Source organism: Styela clava, chromosome 1, assembly GCF_964204865.1.
Source record: "Styela clava chromosome 1, kaStyClav1.hap1.2, whole genome shotgun sequence".
Taxonomy (NCBI): Eukaryota; Metazoa; Chordata; class Ascidiacea; order Stolidobranchia; family Styelidae; genus Styela; species Styela clava.
This window is the reverse complement of record NC_135250.1, coordinates 29,661,245-29,684,547: the sequence shown is the minus strand read 5'-3', so window position 1 is coordinate 29,684,547 and position 23,303 is coordinate 29,661,245. Positions and strand designations below refer to the sequence as shown.

At 37.2% G+C, this 23,303-nt stretch overlaps 2 protein-coding genes across 2 annotated transcripts in view; one reads left to right on the top strand and one right to left on the bottom strand.

The window, feature by feature from the left end:
• Positions 1–8,979, bottom strand: part of LOC120334755 (uncharacterized) — a 34,955-nt gene extending 25,976 nt beyond the window's left edge. The window contains exons 1-10 of the mRNA XM_078113311.1: positions 8,727–8,979; positions 7,796–7,959; positions 7,367–7,492; positions 6,035–6,187; positions 4,457–4,575; positions 3,439–3,635; positions 3,128–3,212; positions 2,645–2,720; positions 1,517–1,595; positions 153–244 (exon numbers count right to left, since the gene is read on the bottom strand). Coding sequence (XP_077969437.1) covers positions 153–244; positions 1,517–1,595; positions 2,645–2,720; positions 3,128–3,212; positions 3,439–3,635; positions 4,457–4,575; positions 6,035–6,187; positions 7,367–7,492; positions 7,796–7,959; positions 8,727–8,946 — 1,311 coding nt within the window. The 5' untranslated portion in view covers positions 8,947–8,979. The remainder of the gene's footprint in view (positions 1–152; positions 245–1,516; positions 1,596–2,644; positions 2,721–3,127; positions 3,213–3,438; positions 3,636–4,456; positions 4,576–6,034; positions 6,188–7,366; positions 7,493–7,795; positions 7,960–8,726) is intronic.
• A 1,199-nt stretch (positions 8,980–10,178) lies between these two features.
• On the top strand, positions 10,179–20,635 carry LOC120334766 (gamma-soluble NSF attachment protein-like). Its single transcript, XM_039402271.2, has 6 exons — positions 10,179–10,432; positions 12,379–12,512; positions 12,832–12,968; positions 15,192–15,272; positions 17,633–17,773; positions 19,279–20,635. Exons 1-6 carry the CDS (start codon positions 10,278–10,280, stop codon positions 19,720–19,722), a joined length of 1,092 nt encoding a protein of 363 aa, XP_039258205.2. The 5' UTR covers positions 10,179–10,277; the 3' UTR covers positions 19,723–20,635.
• Positions 20,636–23,303: the final 2,668 nt, after the last annotated feature.

Genomic DNA, 23,303 nt, shown 5'->3' with positions numbered 1-23,303 from the left:
GACATTCGCTTAATGCCCTCTAACAGTTTAACTGATGAAACCATTAAAACCAACCAAGACTTAGTCATTCTTGCTGGACCGATGAAACCGTAAAATCAAACCATAGATTAATCTTGTCGACCGATAAACCGTTAAAACCAAACCAGACTTACCGGTGCAGGTCCTAATCCCCCCCCTTGGCCACCAGCTAACATTTCTAGAGCAATTGCGTCTTGGATCATTTGATTGGTCGGCCCACCGAAATCTTAAAGTGAACAAAAACATAAATTTTATTTTTATAAAAAGGTTTATATCGGAAGAAAAGTATGGGTTGGTTGTGAAATTGCCAAAAACAAAAACTGTACTCTCTATTTCAGAGGTTCCAAATCTTTTGCTAATGATTTGGTTTCTGCGAGACTTACTACTTATACTTCCTCTATGCTTTTGTGCCGGCGAATCCATATGCATATAATGCAAGGATGCTGTAGCAAGAGTGAAGACAACTATCCAAGTGATCCAAAAGTCTTGTTTCACACTAACACAAATATATTTCTGTAACGTTTCGTCTGAAGAAGTCTGACCTTGGTCAGACGAAACATCACAGAAATATATCTTTGTTAGTGTGCAGCAAGACTCTTGAATCACTTAGGATTACAAATCTTTTATGGCTTCTTGCCCTTACGAAGGCTTCAAGCACTCATGGCCCACCTTTTTGTCATTACAATAGTATTCATGGTGTTATTTTGTTTGGTAGATTCCAAATCTCATTCAATTCAAACTATACATACTAAACAGGGTGAAAACACCCTGTGAAATGAAATCAATAAAAGCAGGAAAGAGATTATCGGTCGAAGACCAAAGACTTATCGATAGAAACTGCGGTTTCGATTCATGACTCTATAGTGATACCGCGTGTCCCATCACTAATTAATTAATAACTCGCTAATTATACGACATAATTCATCCAAAATCAATAGGCAATCAACAGTAATACAAGTATCGGGCCAAATGATGATAGATTTGAAGCAATGAAACGAGTGGCGAGTTCGGGGACTGTCTGTATTAGCAAAGTGAATATCCCCCTGCCCATAGGTTTCAGTCCCTTTACACAACTCGATGTAATGTAGTTGAACAGAATTATTTATCTCCATATTGGTACACATCTGGAGCGCCAAAACTGCGCTATCAAGGTTTCAACGAGAATATCGGTCAGAGACCGAAGAATTATCGATCGAAAGTTAGGGGATCCCCCAATACAGCGCTCTTACTCCATAGTGACACCTTGTGTCCCATCACTAATTAATTAATAACTCGCTAATTATACGACATAATTCGCACAAAATCAATAGGCTTCTGGTCCGAGATAAGATGAATGCACATGCAAAATCTGGAGCAGATTCAATCTCGCTTTCGTGAGATATCGCAGGCATCTAACAGACAAACAGACAAATACCTATCAACATACATACAACATATTAAAATCGATAAGTAATAAGATTCTGGAGCAAAAGTGCCGCATAAATTTAATTCAACTTACCACCAGGATGTCTTGGCGGGGGTTGGTTCCTATTTGGTCCCATATCTTGTGGAGGAGGGCCTTGCATTGAGGAGAAGTTCTGAGAAAAAAAAACAAAGTCAGTTAGCTGCGTATTGCAACTCATTTTATGAGAGGTAATTTCATGCCTTCAGTCAGAATAAGGCTTTGATAAAACAGTCACTGATGTTCTTTGAAACTTGCAAGATTGGATAGCTCTATCAAATAAGGACACTGGACAGGGTTAACAAAAACCAAGATTATTCCAATATAAACGATAGACAAGGATGTGCAAAACTGATCGAATATTGGATACATCAAATATAGGGTATATTCAATATAGGGGGCTCCCGAAGTATGCGAACCAAGATGGCGGACATCGGAATGTAATATGTGTACTAAGTTAGGGTTAGGCCATAATTTTAGGTATAAATACTACGGGAGGCTCTTGGCTAGTCTTCGAACTGATAATAGGACTAAAATAAGGAAAATTGGAAAACAATTATCGCCTAAACCTAACCTGTTACCCATGTTACGTTCCGATGTCCGTCATCTCGGTTCGCATACTTCGGGAGCACCCAATATAGTTAATTCTTAGGTTTGAAAATCTGTCATCTTTAGCATATCGATTAGAAACCGAAGACTTATCGATCGAAGGTTAGGGGATCCCCCAAAACAGTGGTCTTACTCCATAGTGACACCGTGTGTCCCATCACTAATTAATTAATAACTCGCTAATTATAAGACATAATCCATCCAAATTCAATAGGCTTCTGATCTGAGCTATGATGAATGTACATGCAAAATTTGGAGCAGATCCAACCTCGCTTCCGTGAGATATCGTGTGCATCTAACACAGACAAACAAATACCTACCTATCAACATACTTACCGATCTCAAGATCGATAAGTAAAAACTGACATTGTGAAAAAAAGTATATTAGTTAAAGCAAAATTTATCTGCATTGATAAATATATTACATGTTTTTTTAGATTACTGTTGTTGTATAACAGGATGTATGTTAAAATTTATTTGATTCCGAATTTTCAAAATAATATTTGAAATTTTCTAAGACTACGACACTAAGGTCTGTAAAAAAAATTATCCCTGCAACAAGCACACTTGACTCACCCCTTCCACTTTAGCTCTTAAGATTTCCTGTCTTTTGGCAAGATCTTCCAATTCTTTTTTGTGAGCATCTTCTCGACTAAATTTGAAAAAACATACATTAAATAGAAAAGTTAAATGCGTTTACATTTTTTTCCGTCAGGAATTCATAAAAAACACTATAAGGAAATTCATTTATTCTACACATTTTAAGTTATTGATATTGTAGGACTGACAAGGGCAAACACTACGGCCCCCGACCAAATCCGGCCCATTGATTGATTCGATTTGGCCCGTTCTTTTTGTTCATAGCTTACGCATCCTTGCAATTCTGTTACACATTCTGTTCATACATTTTTTCTGCTCGTAAAATTATTACGTCACACTTACATGGCCCGCGAGTCTAGCTGGGCGACATTTTTGGCCCCTGGTTCCCTGTTGTAGAATATTAATTTCAGTACAGTGTTGCCATCCAACCAATAATATATTTTCAAAATAAGAACTCACGCAAATTCAAGTTGTTTTCTTCTTTCTATCTCTCTCTGTCTTTGTTCTTCGAGTCTGTTCAATTCTTCCTGCCTTCGGATTAAATCTGGAGGAAAAGTTAACAATAAAATTCTGTAACTCCGATTTGGTTCGCTAATTTTGTTGAGACTAACTCCATATCCTTCCTATATGCTATTGGATTCGTATGCGTATAACGCAACAATGCTATGGCAGGCATAGACATGACCATTCTATCAATAGCACTCTAACGCCATGTATTTCTTATTCAAAACCTTTTTCTGAGAAAAACTCATAAAAAAGGTCAACTCTACCTTGTTTCATCATCATAGTTTTATGCTCATGTATCGCATTTTCCATTTCTCCTTCTAATTTCTCTCGAGCTGACGAGATAGATTTATCAAGTTGTTCTTGTTGTTGTCGCTCCATTTCATCGAGAGCTTTCCATCGCAAAGCAAACTCGTATTCAAATGTTCCGGGCTGCGCAAATCGTGGAGGTGCCTCTCTTTCTCTGAATAATATAAAAAGTTTTATGAACTGCGACCCGAATGGGGGCTAAGTCCCTAATTGGAGAGTTTATCAGATGAGCGTTTTATGAATTGAACCCAAAACGAGGGATGAAACACTGAAATGAGTCACAGTCCCTAAATGGAGAGTTTATCAGATGAGCGTTTTATGAACTGCAACCCGAATGGGGGAATAAAATCACTGAAATGCGTCACAGTCCCTAATTGGAGAGTTTATCGAATAAGCAAGAACTGCCATTCATAGTCATTGAAGGATGATTTTTTTTATGTCTATACCCCGAAAAAAGGGAACACATCCTAAAAGGGGTGAAATCCTATAGTGATATAAAATATTATACTTTTATTTAAAAATTTCAAATTTTTGATAAGATATCTCAACTGATAACAAACAACACAGAGAAATCAATGACTTTCATATTTATATCGTTTCAGATGTGATCAACATGAAGAAAGATAAAGTGTTTTTTGTAATTTTTCACATAAACTAAAATATTGTAAATAAGTAAAATATTCGGTTTCTCCATCCCTGGTGGCAATTTGCACTAAGCTTTTTTGCAAAGCAGTTATAAAGGCGCTCTAGAAGTGTGTGTACCAATATGGAGGTAACTAATTTTGTTCGCCTAATTTATGTCAAGTTTGAAACGGACCGATGGGCAGGGGATGTATTCACTTGACTAACACAAACAGTCTCCGAACTCATGATAGAACTAAAATAAAAAAAATTGGAATAAAATTATGCCCTAACCCTAACCTGGTACACAAACTACGGGAGTACCGATATACATATCTTTCTGGTAAAACTTACTGGAAATATTGTTGATTTTTGTTGACATTTTTCTCACTCAAACCATCCTCAGTGTCTTCTTGTTCGAGTGGTTTAGCAACGACGGCTTGAGGCGAGGAGGTAAGCAAAAAGCATCCTTCCTAAAATATAGATATTTCAACATTTAAATAATATACTTGTTTGGTCACAAATAGAGGGGTAGCCTAAACAACATTTGGATAACCTGTGTAACAGGAAAGATTTTATATGCAGTACACACTAATTCTAGGGCACTAATGATTTATGAAACACTAATTGTTGGGAAGTCTGATGAGCAGATTTTTACAAATTACCAACTTGAGTGTCTTTGTATAAATCCAATGTTTATAAATGAAACACATTTAACCCAACGTAAGTGTAACTGTTGGAAAAGATCTTAATACAACCAAATGCTCCAAAAAGTTAAACAGAAAATAACACAAACATGTTTGAGACAGGATAGGAGAAAATGGCATAACCCAATACTAATCAAGGTAAGACTTTCATATTTAAGTCAATATTCATATATTTTTTTTGTTACTATATAGCATCCATGCTGAAATATGTAATCAGAAAAACGAAACTCATTCTCCAAGTTAGCAACTAAGCTGGATATACAGTTAAGCATAACATTAGTAAACAATCAATCAAATTTGTTGGCTCAAAGAGTGGTATTCAAACCTAGGATTCTGCTACTATGGTTCAGGGGTTCAAGCATGTTTCCACTCAAATTTCAGATTCTATCATTGTATGTATATTGCCCATTAAGTATAATCAAATACCTATTAGATTTGTCACTATTATCAAACTTTCTATACTTTATTAGGGCAGGGATTCCCACACTTTTTGGCCTGCGTTGTGAAACCCCCCCTGTTGGCCCCTGTTTGTGAAACTTATTCTTGACGACCCCCATGGGCCCCATTCTCAGTGGCGCAACTAGCGGGGGGTTACACGGGTCGTGACCCCCCCGTTTGAAATTCATTTTTTTATTATTATTGTTCTACGTTCAAAAAACGTCGTTCTACGGTCATAACAATCAGGTGAAAACTACTTTTTTCCAGTGCTTTATCACCTCGACGTAATTTAACACCGCCCGGCTTCAATCATACCTTTTTGCTGTTAGTTAGGTAATAATCGATGGCGTTGTGCTACCCACAAGGTGCAAGACATAGCGAAGCGCCGTTAATGAACAAGGACAAGGTAAGCGAAAGACTGGGATTTAATCGATGGCGTTTCCCTTTTAATCACGAGCAATCATCGTGTTTCAGCAGGGCGACACCTAGTGGCGTTGCGACTTACGTCATGGTTGCACTGTGTAAATTCCAGTCGGACCGAAAATAATCGAATTGCTTAAATAATTGATTCTTACGAAGTACGGTAATTGCATTGATTCGACAAATAAACATGTCTGGCTTCATCTCTTTCGTCTTAGACTTTTAGCATGTATTCTTTAGTATCTGATATTTTCAAATCTGACAGAAATATACTGAACATTGCCTTGTTTGAGGTTGAAAGTGTGAATGAACAGCATAAAAAGTGATACATTCTAATTTTAAAGACTTCAATATTCACAAATCTTACAGAAATCTGCTGAAGGGCTTTCGTTGCTGATGATTTTCTTGCAAACTCCACAATTCCTCTCCCAGTCGCTCGGCCTCGATCATCAACGATGACAACAGCTCGCTCAACCGGTCCAAACTGGGTAAAAGCAGTTTCGAGCAGTTCATTAGAGACCTGAAAAGCAAAATAGTAAGAGCTGTCAAATTACTCTCTGAACAAAGCTCAAACACATTTCTACAAGCAGAAGATAGATGTAAAAAGCCTCACAGTTAAGAACAGGCAATGGGCTCTCAGTCGTCTAAATTAGCTCGGTATAGGCTACAGACTTTTCGCTCCAAAGACTTTTCCAACCCCAGGGTGATTTGGATTATGATTGAAAAGTTTTTGCCTTCGAAGCAGATACACCTATACAGGTCCTTCTATGAGCCTGCCATAAACTGTGATGAACCATCACGACACACAAATATGTAACCAAATAATAAGTACTAAGTAATCTCAATGGCACAATGGTTACAAGTGTGTGGTGCCGTAATCAGACTAATCCATTCACAATGATTGGGGCTCCCGAAGTATGCGAACCAAGATGGCGGACATCGGAATGTAATATGTGTACTAGGTTAGGGTTAGGCCATAATTTTAGGTATAAATACTACGAGAGGCTCATGGCTAGTCTTCGAACTGATAATAGGACTAAAATAAGAAAAATTGGAAAAAAATTATCGCCTAACTTTAACCTGTTATCCATGTTACGTTCCGATGTCTGCCATCTTGGTTCGCATACTTCGGGAGCACCCAATGATTTTTAGTTGTTTTACATATATGGATTTATAGGTCCATACAGGTGAGCGTAGATAGGGTTACTGATATATGTCGTTAGACTAGAAATTCACGTCGTTAGATTAGAAATCCACATATCTTTGTATATTTTTATTTTGGTTTTAAACAATTTCAGAGGCGACTGAAAATCAAAATCATAAATTGAATAGTCTTGTGATGTGGCGAAAATTCTATTAATATTATGATATGATAACGGTTATGATATACTTATCGATTTTAATTGATTTTGGGCGAATTATGTTGTATAATTAGCGAGTTATTAATTAATTAGTGATGTGACACAGGGTGTCACTATGGAGTAAGATCGGTGTTTTGGGGGATCCCCTAACTTTCGATCGATAAGTCTTCGGTCTCTGACCGATATTCTCGTTTTGAATTAGGTTTCTAAAGTTTATAAATACAAAAACTCAGTTCGGTCAACAGTTAGATATATCAAATATACCCACAGCCACAGCATAAATATCTAGTCTACAAAAAACTGGAAATTTGTGTTTCTATTAAAAGTAAAACACTTACACAAGGAGATAAATGTTTTAAACTCAATGCAGCACCGTGGGAAGCAAATCTGACTCGCACTTGTCTGTTTTTGATTTGTTTTCCGTCCAATTCCCATTTTGCTTTCTCTGCATTGGCTCTGGTGTCCTGTAAAATGAACAAATTGAAAAATTCACATCAAATTCAATTTTAAAAAATTGTAAAGTTACCTTTTTCACTATGTGTATAACAGCGTAAAAATATGGTAAAAAATTTCGAAAAGCTAAATTCTTTTTTCAGGAAGATAATGTAGAATAATTGTGTCTGCTGACTGAAATCAATAAAGCGTAATTAGTCAAGCCTTGGGTGAATGAAATTAGGGTTAATATTACTGTAGTGTCCATTTTTTTTCACCAGTTTTTCAGCACAAATATTTCAATTTCTTTGCATTTTCAGGCCCAAATATCTCACCAATCTAACAAAACCGAAGCCTTTTCCTGCATTGATGAAAGTTTCTGAAATTTCTCCATATTTTGAAAACAAATCTTTAAATTGTTGCTCTGACATATCGAGAGGAAGATTTCCAACAAAAAGTCGACTTCTTTGTGTGAACTTCTTTTCCGCGGGTCTTTGAGCTAAAGAAATGAAGATTTTTGTAACAAAATTATTTGCGGCTTCAAGATGCTAACAATATTCAGATGCGAGGAATATTAATACAAATGATGTATTTTAGTGGTCGCTTGTAACTCTGCTAAGAGATGAGTTTCCTTTGTGCTTATATGAGTATATGGCACCGATTAGGGCAATTTTTTTTGAAAAATAGGAAACATTGAATGAGGAGTTAGGCTAGGAATAACATTTATTCTATTCACAAATAGAATATTTTTCAAGCATATGGAAATGAACAAAAAAAAACGGATTTTTATTTCAATATAGTTTTTACAGAAGATGAATATGTGCCATTCCATATTCTACAATTTTAGCACTTGGTTATTGAAGATTCCCTGACACTGTGAAATGGAAGCTGAAACAATTACAGAGTTTTTAAGTGAGAAAAACATTAAATTAGGACATAGCCTACCGTATCAAATTGAATTGGTGATTATTAGCTTGAATGTCCTTCATATCAGTCAGTCAGTCAGTGCAAAAGCACAATATTGTACAGATTTGGCGCATTTTTGTTTTTGTTTATTTCTGGCCCAAGCCTCGTTCAGTCGTTTAACTGGATTTGTGTGTTTTATTGTTTTAATTTGTGTGCTGGTGATATTTTTTATGGGTTTAAACTTTTTCAAAGACTTAGCTCGCTCTCCACAATTCTTCATTTTTATTTGAGTGTATAAAGGAGTTTTCAACAAACTATCTAACGTTATTCAAAGTTTAAAAAAAAACTAAAAAATCTTACTGGATTCTTCTTCTTGTGGATGATCATTTGTAACGTGAACAGTATTTGATTCTTTCTTAGAAACAATATCTTTAGGTGGCGGCGGTGTTGAATGTTTCTGTGGAGACGACTCCATTTTTACTCTGTTGTTTCCTTGGTTGTGATTTCGATTGTGATTATTATAAAATCTTCCGCCTCCGCGCTTGTTCCCTGCCATATTTTTAGGTGATCTATTATACATTGAGTAAATAATCTGAAATAAAAGCAATGAGTTACTACCATGATATAAAAACTCAAATAAGTAATGTCAATATAAGCAAGCGAAAAGAACGCAAAAGAAGCGACGAATGAACGTATACGCCTCCGAAAACCCCTTCGACAGAAAAGCGAGTTCCGCGGCCATTGTTGCTCTATGCACCTGCAAGTGATGACGACAACAGCGACACCAACCATTTTCAAAATATTTTTTATGTAAATAACTCGCTAGTCATAGTCAAAGACAAGTATATTTTTTCATGTTGTAAAATATCGCTATTTTAAAACAATATTAAACTGAACTACAAGGATCCGCATCAAAATTTACAATAAAATAAGTATAGTAGTGCAAAAATCAACAATCTCTTCCTTGGCAGTGAAATAAGCCGCGCGAACTGATATGTGCGAGATTTAGAATGTTTTTTAAAATTGAATATCTTTCAAAGCGCACATTTATCACATCCGCCTCCAGTTTATAAATACGCTCGCAATCGCATTCCCATGTCCACAATCCCGTATTTGTATGCCACAACATTTCGGCCGACTCAGGGATTATGTAAACGTTAAGTATTTCCACGCGATCCAGTATCACCCGCCTCAAACGATGTTTAACAATTAAATGTTTAGGTATTTTCCCACTCTAACTAGACAAGTAAACAAATTAGAAGACGTGGTTTGTTATATTATTAAACCGCAAATCGGATTTTCTTTCTCCTCGGATAATGTAGTGAAAGTTACTACAGAATAGACTCACGTCTAAGCAATATGAATATTGGTAATTGAGATTAATCGGTGTTGAACAGCCACACCCTTGGCGTCAAATTCCCCATTTAATGAAAATATACTAGAGTTCAGAAAGTTGGGAACTGTTTGCTTTCGGGGAAATTCAGATTTTAAGGATAGTTGTACGTGAAATGTTCATACGACACAATTTTGCAATATTTACAAATCACATGACTATTTGTCAGCACAATACGCCATTTCATTTCATAGTTTTCCAAGAACGACTAATTTTCCAATAACAAGACATTGTCGATCGACGTCTAGCAATTTTTTAAGTAATTCCAATATCACCCACCTAAAATCAGTGTGCACTAAATGAAATTAATGTAAATTTAATCAGAGGTTTTTCTTGACAATATAACATTAAAGTGCGCACCTAATTTATCTGCATGGAAATTATGTCCAGTTGTTGACAAAACACGGAATCGATTTTTGTTCATGTAGAATTGGTTGTCTGTCTGTAGTGCGATAGCGCAGTTTAGGAAGATTATTTTGATAGATTTTTCCAGAATTAGGTTCCTAGAAAGCTAAATAATGACTGATAGAGCGGCGAAAAAGCTCCAAGAAGGTTTGCAGCATATGGAAGAAGCAGAAAAACATTTAAAAACGGGATTTTTCAAGTGGAGACCTGATTATGACAGCGCAGCAGCTTCGTTTCAGAATGCTGGGCTCGCCTTCAAGCTTGCTAAGTAAGTTGTGATGGGGTTTTGTAAATATAACAGTAGTATTTGGAATTTAATAATAATTCAGTGGTGCAGTGGTAGGCCTACAATACCTGAATACCAATCTGTGGCTCAACGGGCTAAGCGTTAGGAAAACGCTCGCCACCGCACCTCTAATTACTATGCATGGGTTCGCGGGTTCGAATCCCATGCAGGGATGGTTATGTGCGGGAGGATTGCTGGACTCCTCGCCGTCGTTGGGTGGTTCACGTAACCGCTGGTCAGTTACGGCTTCCTCCACCACCAAGTCCATGCTTCCGAAAAAAAAAAAAAAAAATACAGTAAATCTAATCCCATACCCTTGGAATGGTAACCGGAGGAGAGGCCGTGGTTCGCCATATGGATAAGCCATCTTATCGGCTTTCCTCTCCCCCGGGATAAATATGTAAATCCTATCCTATCCTATAATATGAAATTGGGGAGAATTGAAAGTTTTGTTTGTTTATTTCTTGCCCAAGCCTTGTGCAACTTGGATTGTGTTTTTTTTAATTTGGTTTGGTGTGTGCTGGATATTTCTGAAGCGAGCATATTTCTTTTAAACTTTATTACGGTAAAGGTTTTGCTCGCTCTCCAGAATTCTCCATATTTCAGTATTACAGGTTTAATTTGTGTGTAATACAGACCTACCGTACAGACTGACAGTAAAGTTTTAAAAATAAACTATTGAAGAACAGAAGAGTCTGAGAGTTGAGCGATAGTTTCCAAATTCAATATCTGCCGATTTTACTGTCTTGCCAAGTTTACAAACTCAGGCCGGACGGACTTTTTCCGACCACAAGACAGTTTGTGTTCTGTAGTTATAATAACACTGTCGCCCTTGAGTGGTGCATACCATATATGTACACACCCTTTAAACCATTCCCGCGTTTTATAGTATGTGGTATCATCACTCAATGGTGTTGTACATTCATCCAAATTCTTAAATTTTTTAGAAAAAAAAAATTTTATTACTATATTCATATGCAGTGTGTTTCATGTTGTGTTGTGTCTCTATTTATAGATGTTGTTTTGTCTAACAAACTCCTTTGTACAAACAGTTTTGTACACTCCACCCTTATCCCTGTTACCGCATCCACCCACCCTCCTTGCACAACTGCCTGTATAAAGGACCATATTGTACATATTTGATTTACCCTATTATAATTTATATATATCAAAAGGGGTGTATGCCGCACATCTGTGTTTTAGGCCAATATGGTCTTGTGCATACATCCCGTCTTCAGTATTTATAATTACTTACTCTTTTATATTGCTTTTACGAGACGAATAAACATACATACATACATACAGTTATGATTTTGTTTCACAATCCCTTGCAACCTTAGCAGTTGTTTAAAAATAATAATAACAATACAGTAGGTCACAGCTCTCTGATTCTAAGATGTCCAGACATTTGGTTCAATTAAACAAACATTCCTTTTGTCTCTAAAAGAGGGCGTGTGGCCCTACAGTAGATCTGTGTCAGATCATGCCAAGCTTGTCTCAGTAATGATTTAAATCAATTGTGGCTTGTGTCGACCGGCACATGGTCAAAATTGTGTTTTTTTGCTGAAAACTCTCGAATGCTACGGTAAAATTTTTTTTGTCTTTGATAAATGAGATTATATTTTTGACGTTCCAAGATTGTGCTTCCTTTTAGTTTATTGCACAGTGCCTGTTCATGCCAATATGGAGGCCCAGACCGTCTTGTAAAGGATTGGTTTTCACTCACTGTTATAATTGATGTCTTTTAATGTTGGGGCTATTCTTGGAATCGGAGAACTGTGCCCTACTGTAATGTGATGTTAAAAAATTAATGAAAAATTTAAAAATGATAAAAAAGAACAGTAAATTTGATCATTCGAGTTGTCATATTGGATTTTTCCTCTCTACGTGAAGAAATACAGATGAAAATTTAATCCTCTTTGTTTCAGGCAATATGAGAAAGCATACGCTGCATATGAAAGATTAGCCGATGCTCATTACAAGCTTGGAGCGAGATTCCATGCCGCAAAAGCATACGAGGAAGCTGGGAATGCTTGCAGAGAACTGAATGACTATAATAAAGGCACGGTAACTTTATTTTTTACAGGGAGCTGTTGGCGCTCCAGAAGTGTGTGTATCAATATGGAGGTAACTCAAGTTGTGTGAAGGGACTGAAACCTATGGGCAGGGGGTAAATACACTTGGCTAATACACACAGTCCCATCTGGTGAATGCATTTGCTCGTGGGCTCCCCGAATTCTGTCAAACACACCTAGGGCCAGCTTGAGAAACCCCGCTCAAGAAAATCAGATAGTCAGCGAAATAGAAGAGAACTCCTCAAAGCATAAGTAAGCAAGAATTAATCCAAAGTCATTCATATTTATGAATTTTTTTTTATACAGCTTTAGCATATTACGACAGAGCATCAGACATATACATGGAAAATGGAACTCCTGACACCGCAGTTCTTTGCTTAGAAAGAGCAGGAAAGATGACGGAAATGGTCAATGCGGAATGGTCCATCAGTTTATATATGAAGGTTCGTTTCATTTATATCTTTATCTTTTAAAAAAAAGTTCGTTTTTGTTCCCAAATTTTGAAACTTTCATCAAGCGGATCCGGTCAGGGGTCGGAAAACGTAGGTTTTCAAGATTACTTGGATGTCGAAAATCGTTTCAAACTACGAAAACTGCTATGTATGAAACAGAAGAAATGCGTTTTACATTTTTAAAGGGGGGTTCCCACCAGCAAAACCACCCCCTGGGTGCGCCCCTGATCACCACCTGGGGGGGTGGGCATGGGATCTGAACTCGATATGTATAACTTGCGATCCCAACACAATTAAACTTAACGCTTTAACTGCTAGACCAGTGTTTCCCAATCTATAGTTCTCGGCCCAAAATCGGGCCTGAAAATTTTTTTGGGTCGCTTGATTTTTCAACAAAAACCTAAAAGTTACTGCTTCATTTTCTAAATTTTATTGTTTTTTTTATATTTGTATTTGTATAAGTGTGACTCAATCGTACTTGTCTGTTGGAACTATCACAATGTAAATACTTGCGTCCTCATTATTAGTCAGTCAGTTAATTCTGTAACCATTTCATGCATAAGCATTACATACCGCCTAGTATTTGAGCATATCCTTGGGTCACGAGATTTCACAAAATTTATTTTTTGAATAATTTGGGTCGCTTGAAGAAAAGTTTGGGTACCACTGTGCGCCAATTGCACTCATATCATATATTCGATGTGTCGACAGTTTTGAGCAAGTTATAAATAATTTAATCGTAGCAAGGTCGATGTCTGTAGAGTAGTGATGTCATCTTTAGTGAGCTGTATGTGCCTTTCTCCGATTTTTGTAGCAATACGTATAAAATTTGGTTCTTCAAAAGTGTGTGTAGTGTGTACCAATGTGAAGGTGACTAATTTTGTTCGCCTACTTTACATCAAGTTGTGTAAAGAGACTGAAAACTATGGACAGGGGAGTATATTTACTTGGCTAACACAGACAGTCCCCAAACTCGTAATATAACTAAAATGAGGAAAATCGTAATAAAATTATGGCCTAACCCTAACCTGGTACATATACTGCGGAACCATCTAAAACTAATTGAATCATATCAAATTATTGTATTAAAATGTTAATTATCTTATTTTGGCCATCTCCACTGTTTTCTTATATATTAACACCAACACTTGAAAATCATAGTCATCACATACATTGACGTGGGGTTATGTCATAACTCATAAGGGAAATTGAATCACGAATTAGTAATAGTATGATTTATTTCTGTATGATGAATCCTTGGGATTTAATTATCACACTATCAACTCTTATCTATGAGATAAGATAAATAATATCAACCCAGTGTCATTAATTAATGAAGTGAATATTCTTAATATGGATATTGTGGGTCTTTCACTGTCAAATTTTACATAAAGATACACCAGTTTTTACCCCTCTGCGAATAGAGCAGTCACTCTTACTAAATAAAATGTGCGAATACAAAACGAAATATGTAGATATGTTTTTATAATAGGCTGTTTTATCAGTTCCTCTTGATTATCAACTGTTGTAAAAAAACAAATCCAAATTTCTGTCTCGAGTTATTATATTAAACATGACTTTTAGAAATAAGCACGAAACATGACACATTGACACGCACATTCTAACAAGCACGAAAGCATGACACATTGATTAAATGTGGATGAACAGCGTGTCCCAAAAAAAATGAGACCCATAAAATTGTTAATCTACGGTAATTGATGGGTTCCATTTTTTTTTGGAACACGCTGCAATATGTAGTTTTTCTTTAATAATAATATAGTCAATTTTTCTTACAATGCGTCATGATTTATATCACAGAAACTAAAGAAAAATTTTGGAACTTCTGTATTATTAAAGCATATAGGCCTACTTACTCTACTATTTAGTTTTTTCCATATTGCTTATTTATTGATAATTGGGTCAATATATCAATATCTTCAATAAGATGGATTCATATTGGATTATACTGTTTACTGTCGTATTGGGACCAATTCTGAAAAATATTTTTAATGCTCGGTACACAGATCTCAACTTTTCTACTTTTGCAATTTTAATAAAAGTAAAATATTTAATGCATTTCTTGCATGATATGCAAGGACCATTTTATTTCGAAAAAACTAGAAATGCCTAGATTCAATCTATGAAATGTTATATTGCTTTAAAAATGACTCGACCTTTTTTCTTGCGTTAATTCTGGTTATTTCTTACTTACAGGCGGCTGAAATCTGTCAGAATGAAGATGATTCAAGATTCAGACAAGCGGCTGAGTTGGTTGGAAAAGCGTCTCGATTACAGGTATGTAACTATGTTGGTGTTAAAAATAGTCGGTTTAGAGTTCTTAAAAATAGTGTTAAAAATAGTGGGTTTAGAGCTCTTAGATTCTATACCTCACTTTTGGTCCCTTAAATTGCTCTATCATAACCATTTTTTGAGACTTACTGTGAATCTGATTGTCATATCAGGTATTTTATGTATTTATTGCGTTATTTTTGTTTTGCTCATGTTTATTTGTTGTGTTGTTTTTATATGGACCACAGCGGTCTGGAGTAATAAACGAATTGAATTGAATTAACCACAACTTTATCTAGGACAGGGCTACTCAACTGGCAGACCACGGTCTGAATCCAAACCTTTCGAGTATTCGATTCGAATGTACCTAATTCTTTCAACCTTCTCAACCTTCTCTCTGTTAAGTACCCTCCGAGTCACGAACTAATCAACGCGAACTCCCAAAGTCACGAAACAGTCAACGCGAACCCCCAGTAATCATACACTAAACTAAATTGTGATATATTGACTTACAATTTGCTGCTACAACTGCCAAGCCGTGCATTTCACATTTTTGCGTCACAATCACAACAACGCGAGCTTCCCTTTGTGGTTACTTTCTTTGTTAAAGGATATTAAAAAAAAGCAACACACGAAAACTCGACTGTCATCCAAGTACCCCCGGAAATCTTCTCCCGATCCCCTGGGGGTTCGCAAACCCCAGGTTGAGAACCCTCTGTTCTAGATAATTGGTCCCACTTGGGATATGTGAAAGTTTCAAAGGTTACTATATAATTTACTCATATATATGCACCTGACAACCATATACCATAATGAACAATGCCAATAGCGCTATCTTGGTTAGCGAATAATAATTACCCAAACAAGGGAGTGTGTATTTAATGATGTCGAAATAAAATTTTTGAAAAAACCAAACCCTAGTAATTTTGAAGTTTTGTTTACGGATCTTTGGTAAAAATAGTTAGTATCCCTGATCTAGGATTAAGTCTGGGGAGTGGTATATTCTCACAAAAACTTTATTTGCTTATTTGGACCTCCTGAAGTATGCGCACCAAGATGACGCGCAACCTGAACTCAGGTTGTGTACCAGGTTAGGTTCAGGTTGTGCGGCATCTTGGTGCGCATACTTCAGGAGTACCGCTTATTTGAATCATAGTTCCTAAATATCTCTCTTATACTCGGAATACAAAGCCAAGTTTTATTTCTTTGTATTTCTTCGCAAATCATCAGGATTTCTTCCTGATTGAAAATACTGGTTCAACCAAATGTTTTTATTTTCAACCATTGGTTCCCAACTTGTGGTACCTGTACAACCTTGAATTGACTAAAATATGCGGGTGACACCTTTTCCTTATCTTTCATACTGTATGTATTCGCTAAGCGATTTGCAACGCTATCAGTCCTTTTTTTGAAGATCGCCCTCACCCGTACTTTGGTATACCGTATATGCTCGTTTTACCGCCCGATCTTGATTAAGGGCCCGTTTGCATAGCCGCTCGTGTGAACAGAACATAAAAATAAATAAGGGCCGGTGCTTGAATACCCGCCCGATGTAAAAGCTGATTTTTCATCGGTAGAGAACAATAGGAAATAAGCCCAAGTGCGTCGTTTCAATATTGATAGGTCATCGCCAAACTTTTCTTCTTTTGCGGATTTGTACCTGCGGTTGCGTAGGAAAAGTCAAAATTTTCGTTATTCTAGTTCAAATCATACTTGAGAACTGGAAATAACAATATATTAATTATCGGAAATAACAAGCGCCCGTGCTTGAAAAAGGGCCGTTTGAATAAGGGCCCGGTTAGTGAGTTTGTTGAAAAAAATATGGGCCCGGGCTACAAAATGAGCAAACACGGTAAGTCACAAAAGATGTTGTGCTGCATTTTAAAATACTCTCATATCACGTTACTTGCGCAATTGTTCCCCACTTCAAAAAAGGTCTTGGCGGTGGGCGGTAGAACGCAGCCAGAGTAAAAGACAGTAAAGTGGTACACGATTAGTGAAAGGTTGAGAACCCCTGTTCTAAACTAAATCTTGCCATGCGAGTGATACAATACTTATTACTTATCGATCTTTAGATCGGTAAGTATGTTGATAGGTATTTGTCTGTTTGTCTGTTAGATGCACGCGATATCTCAGGAAATCTGCTCAAATTTTGCATGTGCATTCATCATATCTCGGACCAGAAGCCTATTGATTTTGGATGAATTATGTCGTATAATTAGCGAGTTATTGATTAATTAGTGATGGGACACGTGGTGTCACTATAGAGTCATGAATCGAAACCGCAGTTTCGATCGATAAGTCTTCGGTCTCCGACCGATATTCTCGTTTTTGGTTTTAAAGCCCACGAATAAATTTTTTTTCAGCTTCAAAATAATAAATTATCTGATGCGATCAACACTATCGGACATGAATGTCAGTTGTATTCCCAGTCAGATGGGGGAGGAGAATCAATACCAAGACTAACTTGTGGATTGGTGCTCGTACATCTACACATCGGAGATCCGGTAAGATGAACTCTTAATTTTTTGTTGACTCTGTTTTTTTAGGTGGTTTGTGGCGTCTTTTAGCCAGTTTTATTAAGGTTTTCATTTATTCATTTCATCAAGGTTTTTGGGATTTTTTAACAGTTTTTGAACCTTTCACGGGGGTTTTTGGTGGATTTTACACTTTTTTGCGTCTTTTTAAGTGGTTCAAGTTCACAACCTCGCTCATGGTGTAACGAATTGGTAGGCATGTCCTTCCAGACACATTCCAGGTTTTTCATCAGTTTCACACTACACAGCATCATAATAACATATAAGTCGATCATGCTTGAAATATAGTTGATTCCATATGTAACTTCTCCCTAGGTCAGTGATTTTGAAACGGTTGGGCGTGCCCCACAAGGGGGGGTGAAAACAATTTTTTGAGGGGGCGGGAAGCAAATAAAAATATACGTTAGAAATGATCCTGTCCGCCTTCTTTTTCAACGCGTTTCTTGAATTAAACATACTTTCGCTTTACTATCTGTTATTTGTAGCTCATTATTAGCTAGTTATTTATGAGGTGGGACGTGAGACTTGACAAATTACAAAAAGGGGGGCGTGGCTTAAAAAGTTTGATAACCATTGCCCTAGATCAGGGATGGCGAACCTTTTTTAATGGAGGGGTCAAAAATTATATTTTTATCACGAAACAGAAGCAAGTGGGTCACAGATATTTAATCAATGTTTGTATCTATAGGAAACTTTTAAAACAAATCTTATTAGCTTCTGTTGGTGTTGGTGTAGTTTTGGGATTTATTATGCAGCACTTCTATATTATGGAACTTATTATGGAAGGAATTCCACTTTGATAGTGTTATTTCAACAACATTAAGGCACTTTTACAATGCCCCATTGTTATTTCTTATTTCTAGGTTTTTATTTCAAGTCTGAAAGATTTTGTTTTCTCAACCGCATTGTAGGCGAGAAACTGATAAAATGCAAAGTAGCATCTAGTTTTCGTATAACCCCTAAAACAGTCTGCAGATGCACTTCCGAAAAAAGACGTTGCGAGAAATGAACAGATCAATTGCATTGTTATGTCATATACGATGTCAGCGCTAATAGCTGAATAACGCTACCCAGCGGTGCAGACATGCGTCCAAGAATAGGGGTTTTGAAAATTACCATACCGGCCCTAAAATTAACAATTTGAATATGAGCGACCCTGACTGCCCAACTGACGGTACATTATAATTGTTTAGGTATTGTTAAATTAAGGCTGGTTTTATCAATTTTTATCACTGATATGTTAGCATCTTTTAATTTCGTTCATGCCTTGGCGGGTCACAAATAAAACGCAGTTGGTCACTTTGTGACCCGCGGGTCAGTAGTTCGCCATCCCTGATATAGATGTTACAATCTCTGTAAAAACCTCACAGTCTGTGTGATATATTGGGTTCGGGTAGGCAATGCAAAAAGATTCCTAGCAGTGCTTCGTAAAGATATTTTCAGAAATATTAATCTCAATTCTAACTTCTCTCTAGGTGTCAGCAGAGCAGGCGATTCATTCCGCTTGTGATTATGCCGATATATTTGATGGCTCTGAAGAGCAGGACGCTCTAATGCGATTGGTCGAGGCGTTCAATGAAGAAGACCAAGAAAAAGTGGACTTAGTTATCAACACACCAATGTTCAAATTTATGGACAATGTGTACGCAAAGTTAGCCCGCTCATTGCGCGTCCCGGGCTACTCTTCATCAAAACAACCCCGCCAATCTGCCCCAGGAATTATAAAAGCCACCAACAATGACCCCTCCACCCAGGAAGCTAGAGTAACAAACCAGGAAGCAGCTGTGAAAGACATTTCTAATAAAATGAATGCACGAATGAACTCTGCACCCAATATTGGCGGAACTGGACAAAACATGGAGGTCCCGAGTACTCAACATAAGTTTATAGGAGATGAGGACGATGATGATTTGTGCTAAAATACAGTATTATATGTTCTATTCTATATCAGTAATTTAAACTTAATTTGAATGTAATTTTTTATAAGTTTACCCAAAAAAGGAAGGTCACAAACTCACAATTGGATGTCTAAAACAAACCAATATTTGATATATAAAATTGATACCCCTGTAGTGTGTGTACTAGGTTAGGGTTAGGCCATACCTTAATTCCGATTTTCCATATTTAGTTCTATTATGAGTTCGGGGACTGTCTGTGTTAGCCGATTGAATATACCTCTTGCCCAAAGGTTTCAGTCCCTTTACACATGTAAAGTAGACGAGCAAAATTAGTTATCTCCATATTAACACACTTCTGGAGCATCTGAAATTCTTGGTTTTAATGTAGAATACAATACGTTCATTCACAGGGTGCGTGGCTCCCCAAGGGGACCTTCGAGCAGAGCAACCCTTTGTGGCTTGTGGCCCCCCCTCAGAGCCTTTTAGCCCTCGTGGCCCCTGTGTTCGTCATTCTAGTGATATTTATAGTATTAAACTATGGAGAACGTGGAATTTTCTTCCAAGGGAAAAGTTTATAACAGAATTCCATCAAAATTAATTTTAAGCTATCATTGCCCCCCACCCCCTCTAACTGCTTTATGACCCTCTTGGGGGGGGGGGAGGGTCACAGGTCAGGGTTGGGAACCACTGAATTAGCCGGTCTTTTTAGAATATAAAATCTCTTCACATATTGTAAGAGATACTGGTGGATATTGCACAGGGCTTTGTTCAGAGAGAAATGCATATAAAATAATCCTAATCATAATACTGTAATATTTCTGTGATGATTAAAATGTTTTATTCAATTATCTCATATAATTTGTGTTATATAAATTAGCTGTTTGTTGTATATTTTTAAAAGTGCAATGTAGATTATATTTGCATGAATTGTGTACATGAAGTGTTTCATAATCTCACAAGGATTTATAACGACTGGAGAAGATTTGGGGTTAGAATTAGTGTGTTTTTGGTATAAATCATAATGAATTATCCCATCTAAGAAATAGAATTTGCCTAATTTCTTAGGGGGAGATGGAAGCCGATAAAGTGGATTAATTATACGATTAGCCACTGCCTCGTTTTGGGTTTGAAAATGTTCAAAAACTCTTTGTTTATGTGCATGAACTGCCTGATGTGTCAAATTGAGGTAAGGTAAATTCATTAAAAAAGTACTACATGGCAAAACAAAGCTGCTTCGAACCCCCAAAAAAACGGTTCCATTACATTTGAACCCACGCCAATTGCACCTGCATACTATTGCATCTATGGAATCTTTTTTTGTTTTAGGATATTTGAACCCATACTAACCCTGACTGACCCATGGATTTTAGCACCTGCATATAGATTGAACCCGCGGATATACACATGGGTTTAAATGTACGGTCACCGAAAAAAACTCGGGAGGTTAATCGAACAGATGCAACCTTTATTAAAGAAAGGGCCAGGTAGAAAGAATTGTGTGGAAGCACGGACTGCACATTTTTTTAACATATGCTCTCTATTATTTCCAGGTACAAAACTTTTTATTGGTCACAAGTTAAGACGTATGTTGTTCTCACCGCAGAAGCTTCGCTATTGTGCTTTGTAACGTCATAGGCATAGATAATAAATTGGAGTCCGATATAGGCTTTGCAACGCAAAGCGATAGGAAGTACTCGCACGTACAGAACTAAATTAAAAATTTCGTTGCCGCACATGTTTCAAAATTGGCAATTACCCTGTTTTGGGCGATAGGGGAAATGAACAATTACGCGAATGGGTTCAAATCGTGTAACGACGTGGGGTGTGGTATAATTACGTACGATATGACACCCTGCCGTCGTGGTGTGGTTCACGTGACCGCTCATTTTCCCGCGCCCTGCGTGTTTACTTTGTCTTATGTCGGTGTCTGTCATTATTTTGTAACATTGTGGTGTTCAAAATTATCTTCATGACCAAATCTGATAGGACCCTTATCATGAATCAACGACAAAACACGTGTTTGTTAATTGGCGCGGTGGAAAATACCCTCATTTTCGCGGGAACTTGTCCTACATTGTTTTTGAACGAGAAAATAGTATCGAAGTTGGGGCAATAATTCGCGTAGGCGTCGAGTTGTTTGCTCTAAGTCTAAGAGTTGTGTACAGTGCCGTATAATTAGGGCAGGATATACATATTTATTAGACGGAAAAGACTGCTTAATCATGTTGCGTATATTTATATATTAGTGGCGTAGATTTAGTAAGTTCTGAAGTTGGTGTATTATGTAGAGGTTTTATATCTACTTATATTAGGCTCGGTGGCGTGGCACATCGTGCTAAGAGTTAAGAATACTCTCGTCACCGCACCTCTGTTTACCCTGCGTGGGTTGGCATGATCGAATCACATGCGGGTATACTGTAGTTATGTGCGAGGGGATTGCTGGACTCCTAGTCTCCTGCTTCCGAAAACAAATGACTGGTCATATGATTAAGCCGTCCTAACGACTTTCCTTTCCCCTGGGATAAATATGTAAATCCTATTTAGCGTGGACAACAGCAATTATTTCAAAGGTGACCTTTCTTTCCGCACAAAGTGTACAGGTCCACAAGTTGAGGATTGAAGGTCGGCAATGCACAGATATTGTTATAACGGTTCCATTACATTTGAACCCACGTACATTTGAACCCATGACAACTGCACCTGTATGCTATTGCACCTATGGAATTTTTTTTGTTTCACGGATAGTTAAACCCATACTAACCCTAACCCATGGGTTTTAGCACCCGCATATAGATTGAACCCGTGGATATACGCATGGGTTCAAATGTACGGTCACCTGTTATAACTGCATTATTTGAGAGCTTCAAGTGTGATTTATACCAACAATTCTTTGCATACAGTACATTGAGTAACTTCATCACTTTTGCAACAACACCCAAACGGTGTAGTTGTTTTTTCTCTTGAATATTTTTGTCGGTTCCATTACATTTGAACCCACGTACATTTGAACCCATGACAATTGCACCTGTATGCTATTGCACCTATGAAATTTTTTTTGTTTCACGGATAGTTAAACCCATACTAACCCTAACCCATGGGTTTCTAGCACCCGCATATAGATTGAACCCGTGGATATACGCATGGGTTCAAATGTACATGGGTTCAAATGTACGGTCACCATTTTTGTCACTTGTATTCCACATGTTATTTTTTGTTTCGAATTAAATGGCTGAAGTGTTTTAAAAGTGCAACGGTCTGTGAGTCCAACACGTTCGCGTGTTTATTTCTGTTCATTATTTGCACGAGGCTCTACTGCTGCAATTTCAGTTATTATTACGTTGTATCTGCTATCTTGCTGTTTAGCCAACGCAATGAGCATATATATGCTCATCGGCCAACGTTAGAGGAGTAATCAAGGAAGTTCTGGTAACATCGGGATCCCATGCAGTTTTTTTCGTCAATTTGGCGTTGGCGTGTTGGAAAATCCCTTTATTTCCGCGGGATTTTAACCTAGATAGCAACAAGGCGGGAAGAAATTGGCGTTTCAGCGATTATTTGTTTGGTTTGGGGGTCATGTGTACGTCGGCGTCTATTTAGTACGG

Excerpts from the sequence above, each read along its gene's own strand:
- LOC120334766 (XM_039402271.2), top strand. The coding sequence starts at position 10,278 with ATGACTGATAGAGCGGCGAAAAAGCTCCAAGAAGGTTTGCAGCATATG. Across the intron at positions 12,513-12,831 it reads ACTGAATGACTATAATAAAG|CTTTAGCATATTACGACAGA; the intron begins GCACGGTAACTT and ends TTTTTTATACAG. Across the intron at positions 17,774-19,278 it reads ATCTACACATCGGAGATCCG|GTGTCAGCAGAGCAGGCGAT; the intron begins GTAAGATGAACT and ends ACTTCTCTCTAG.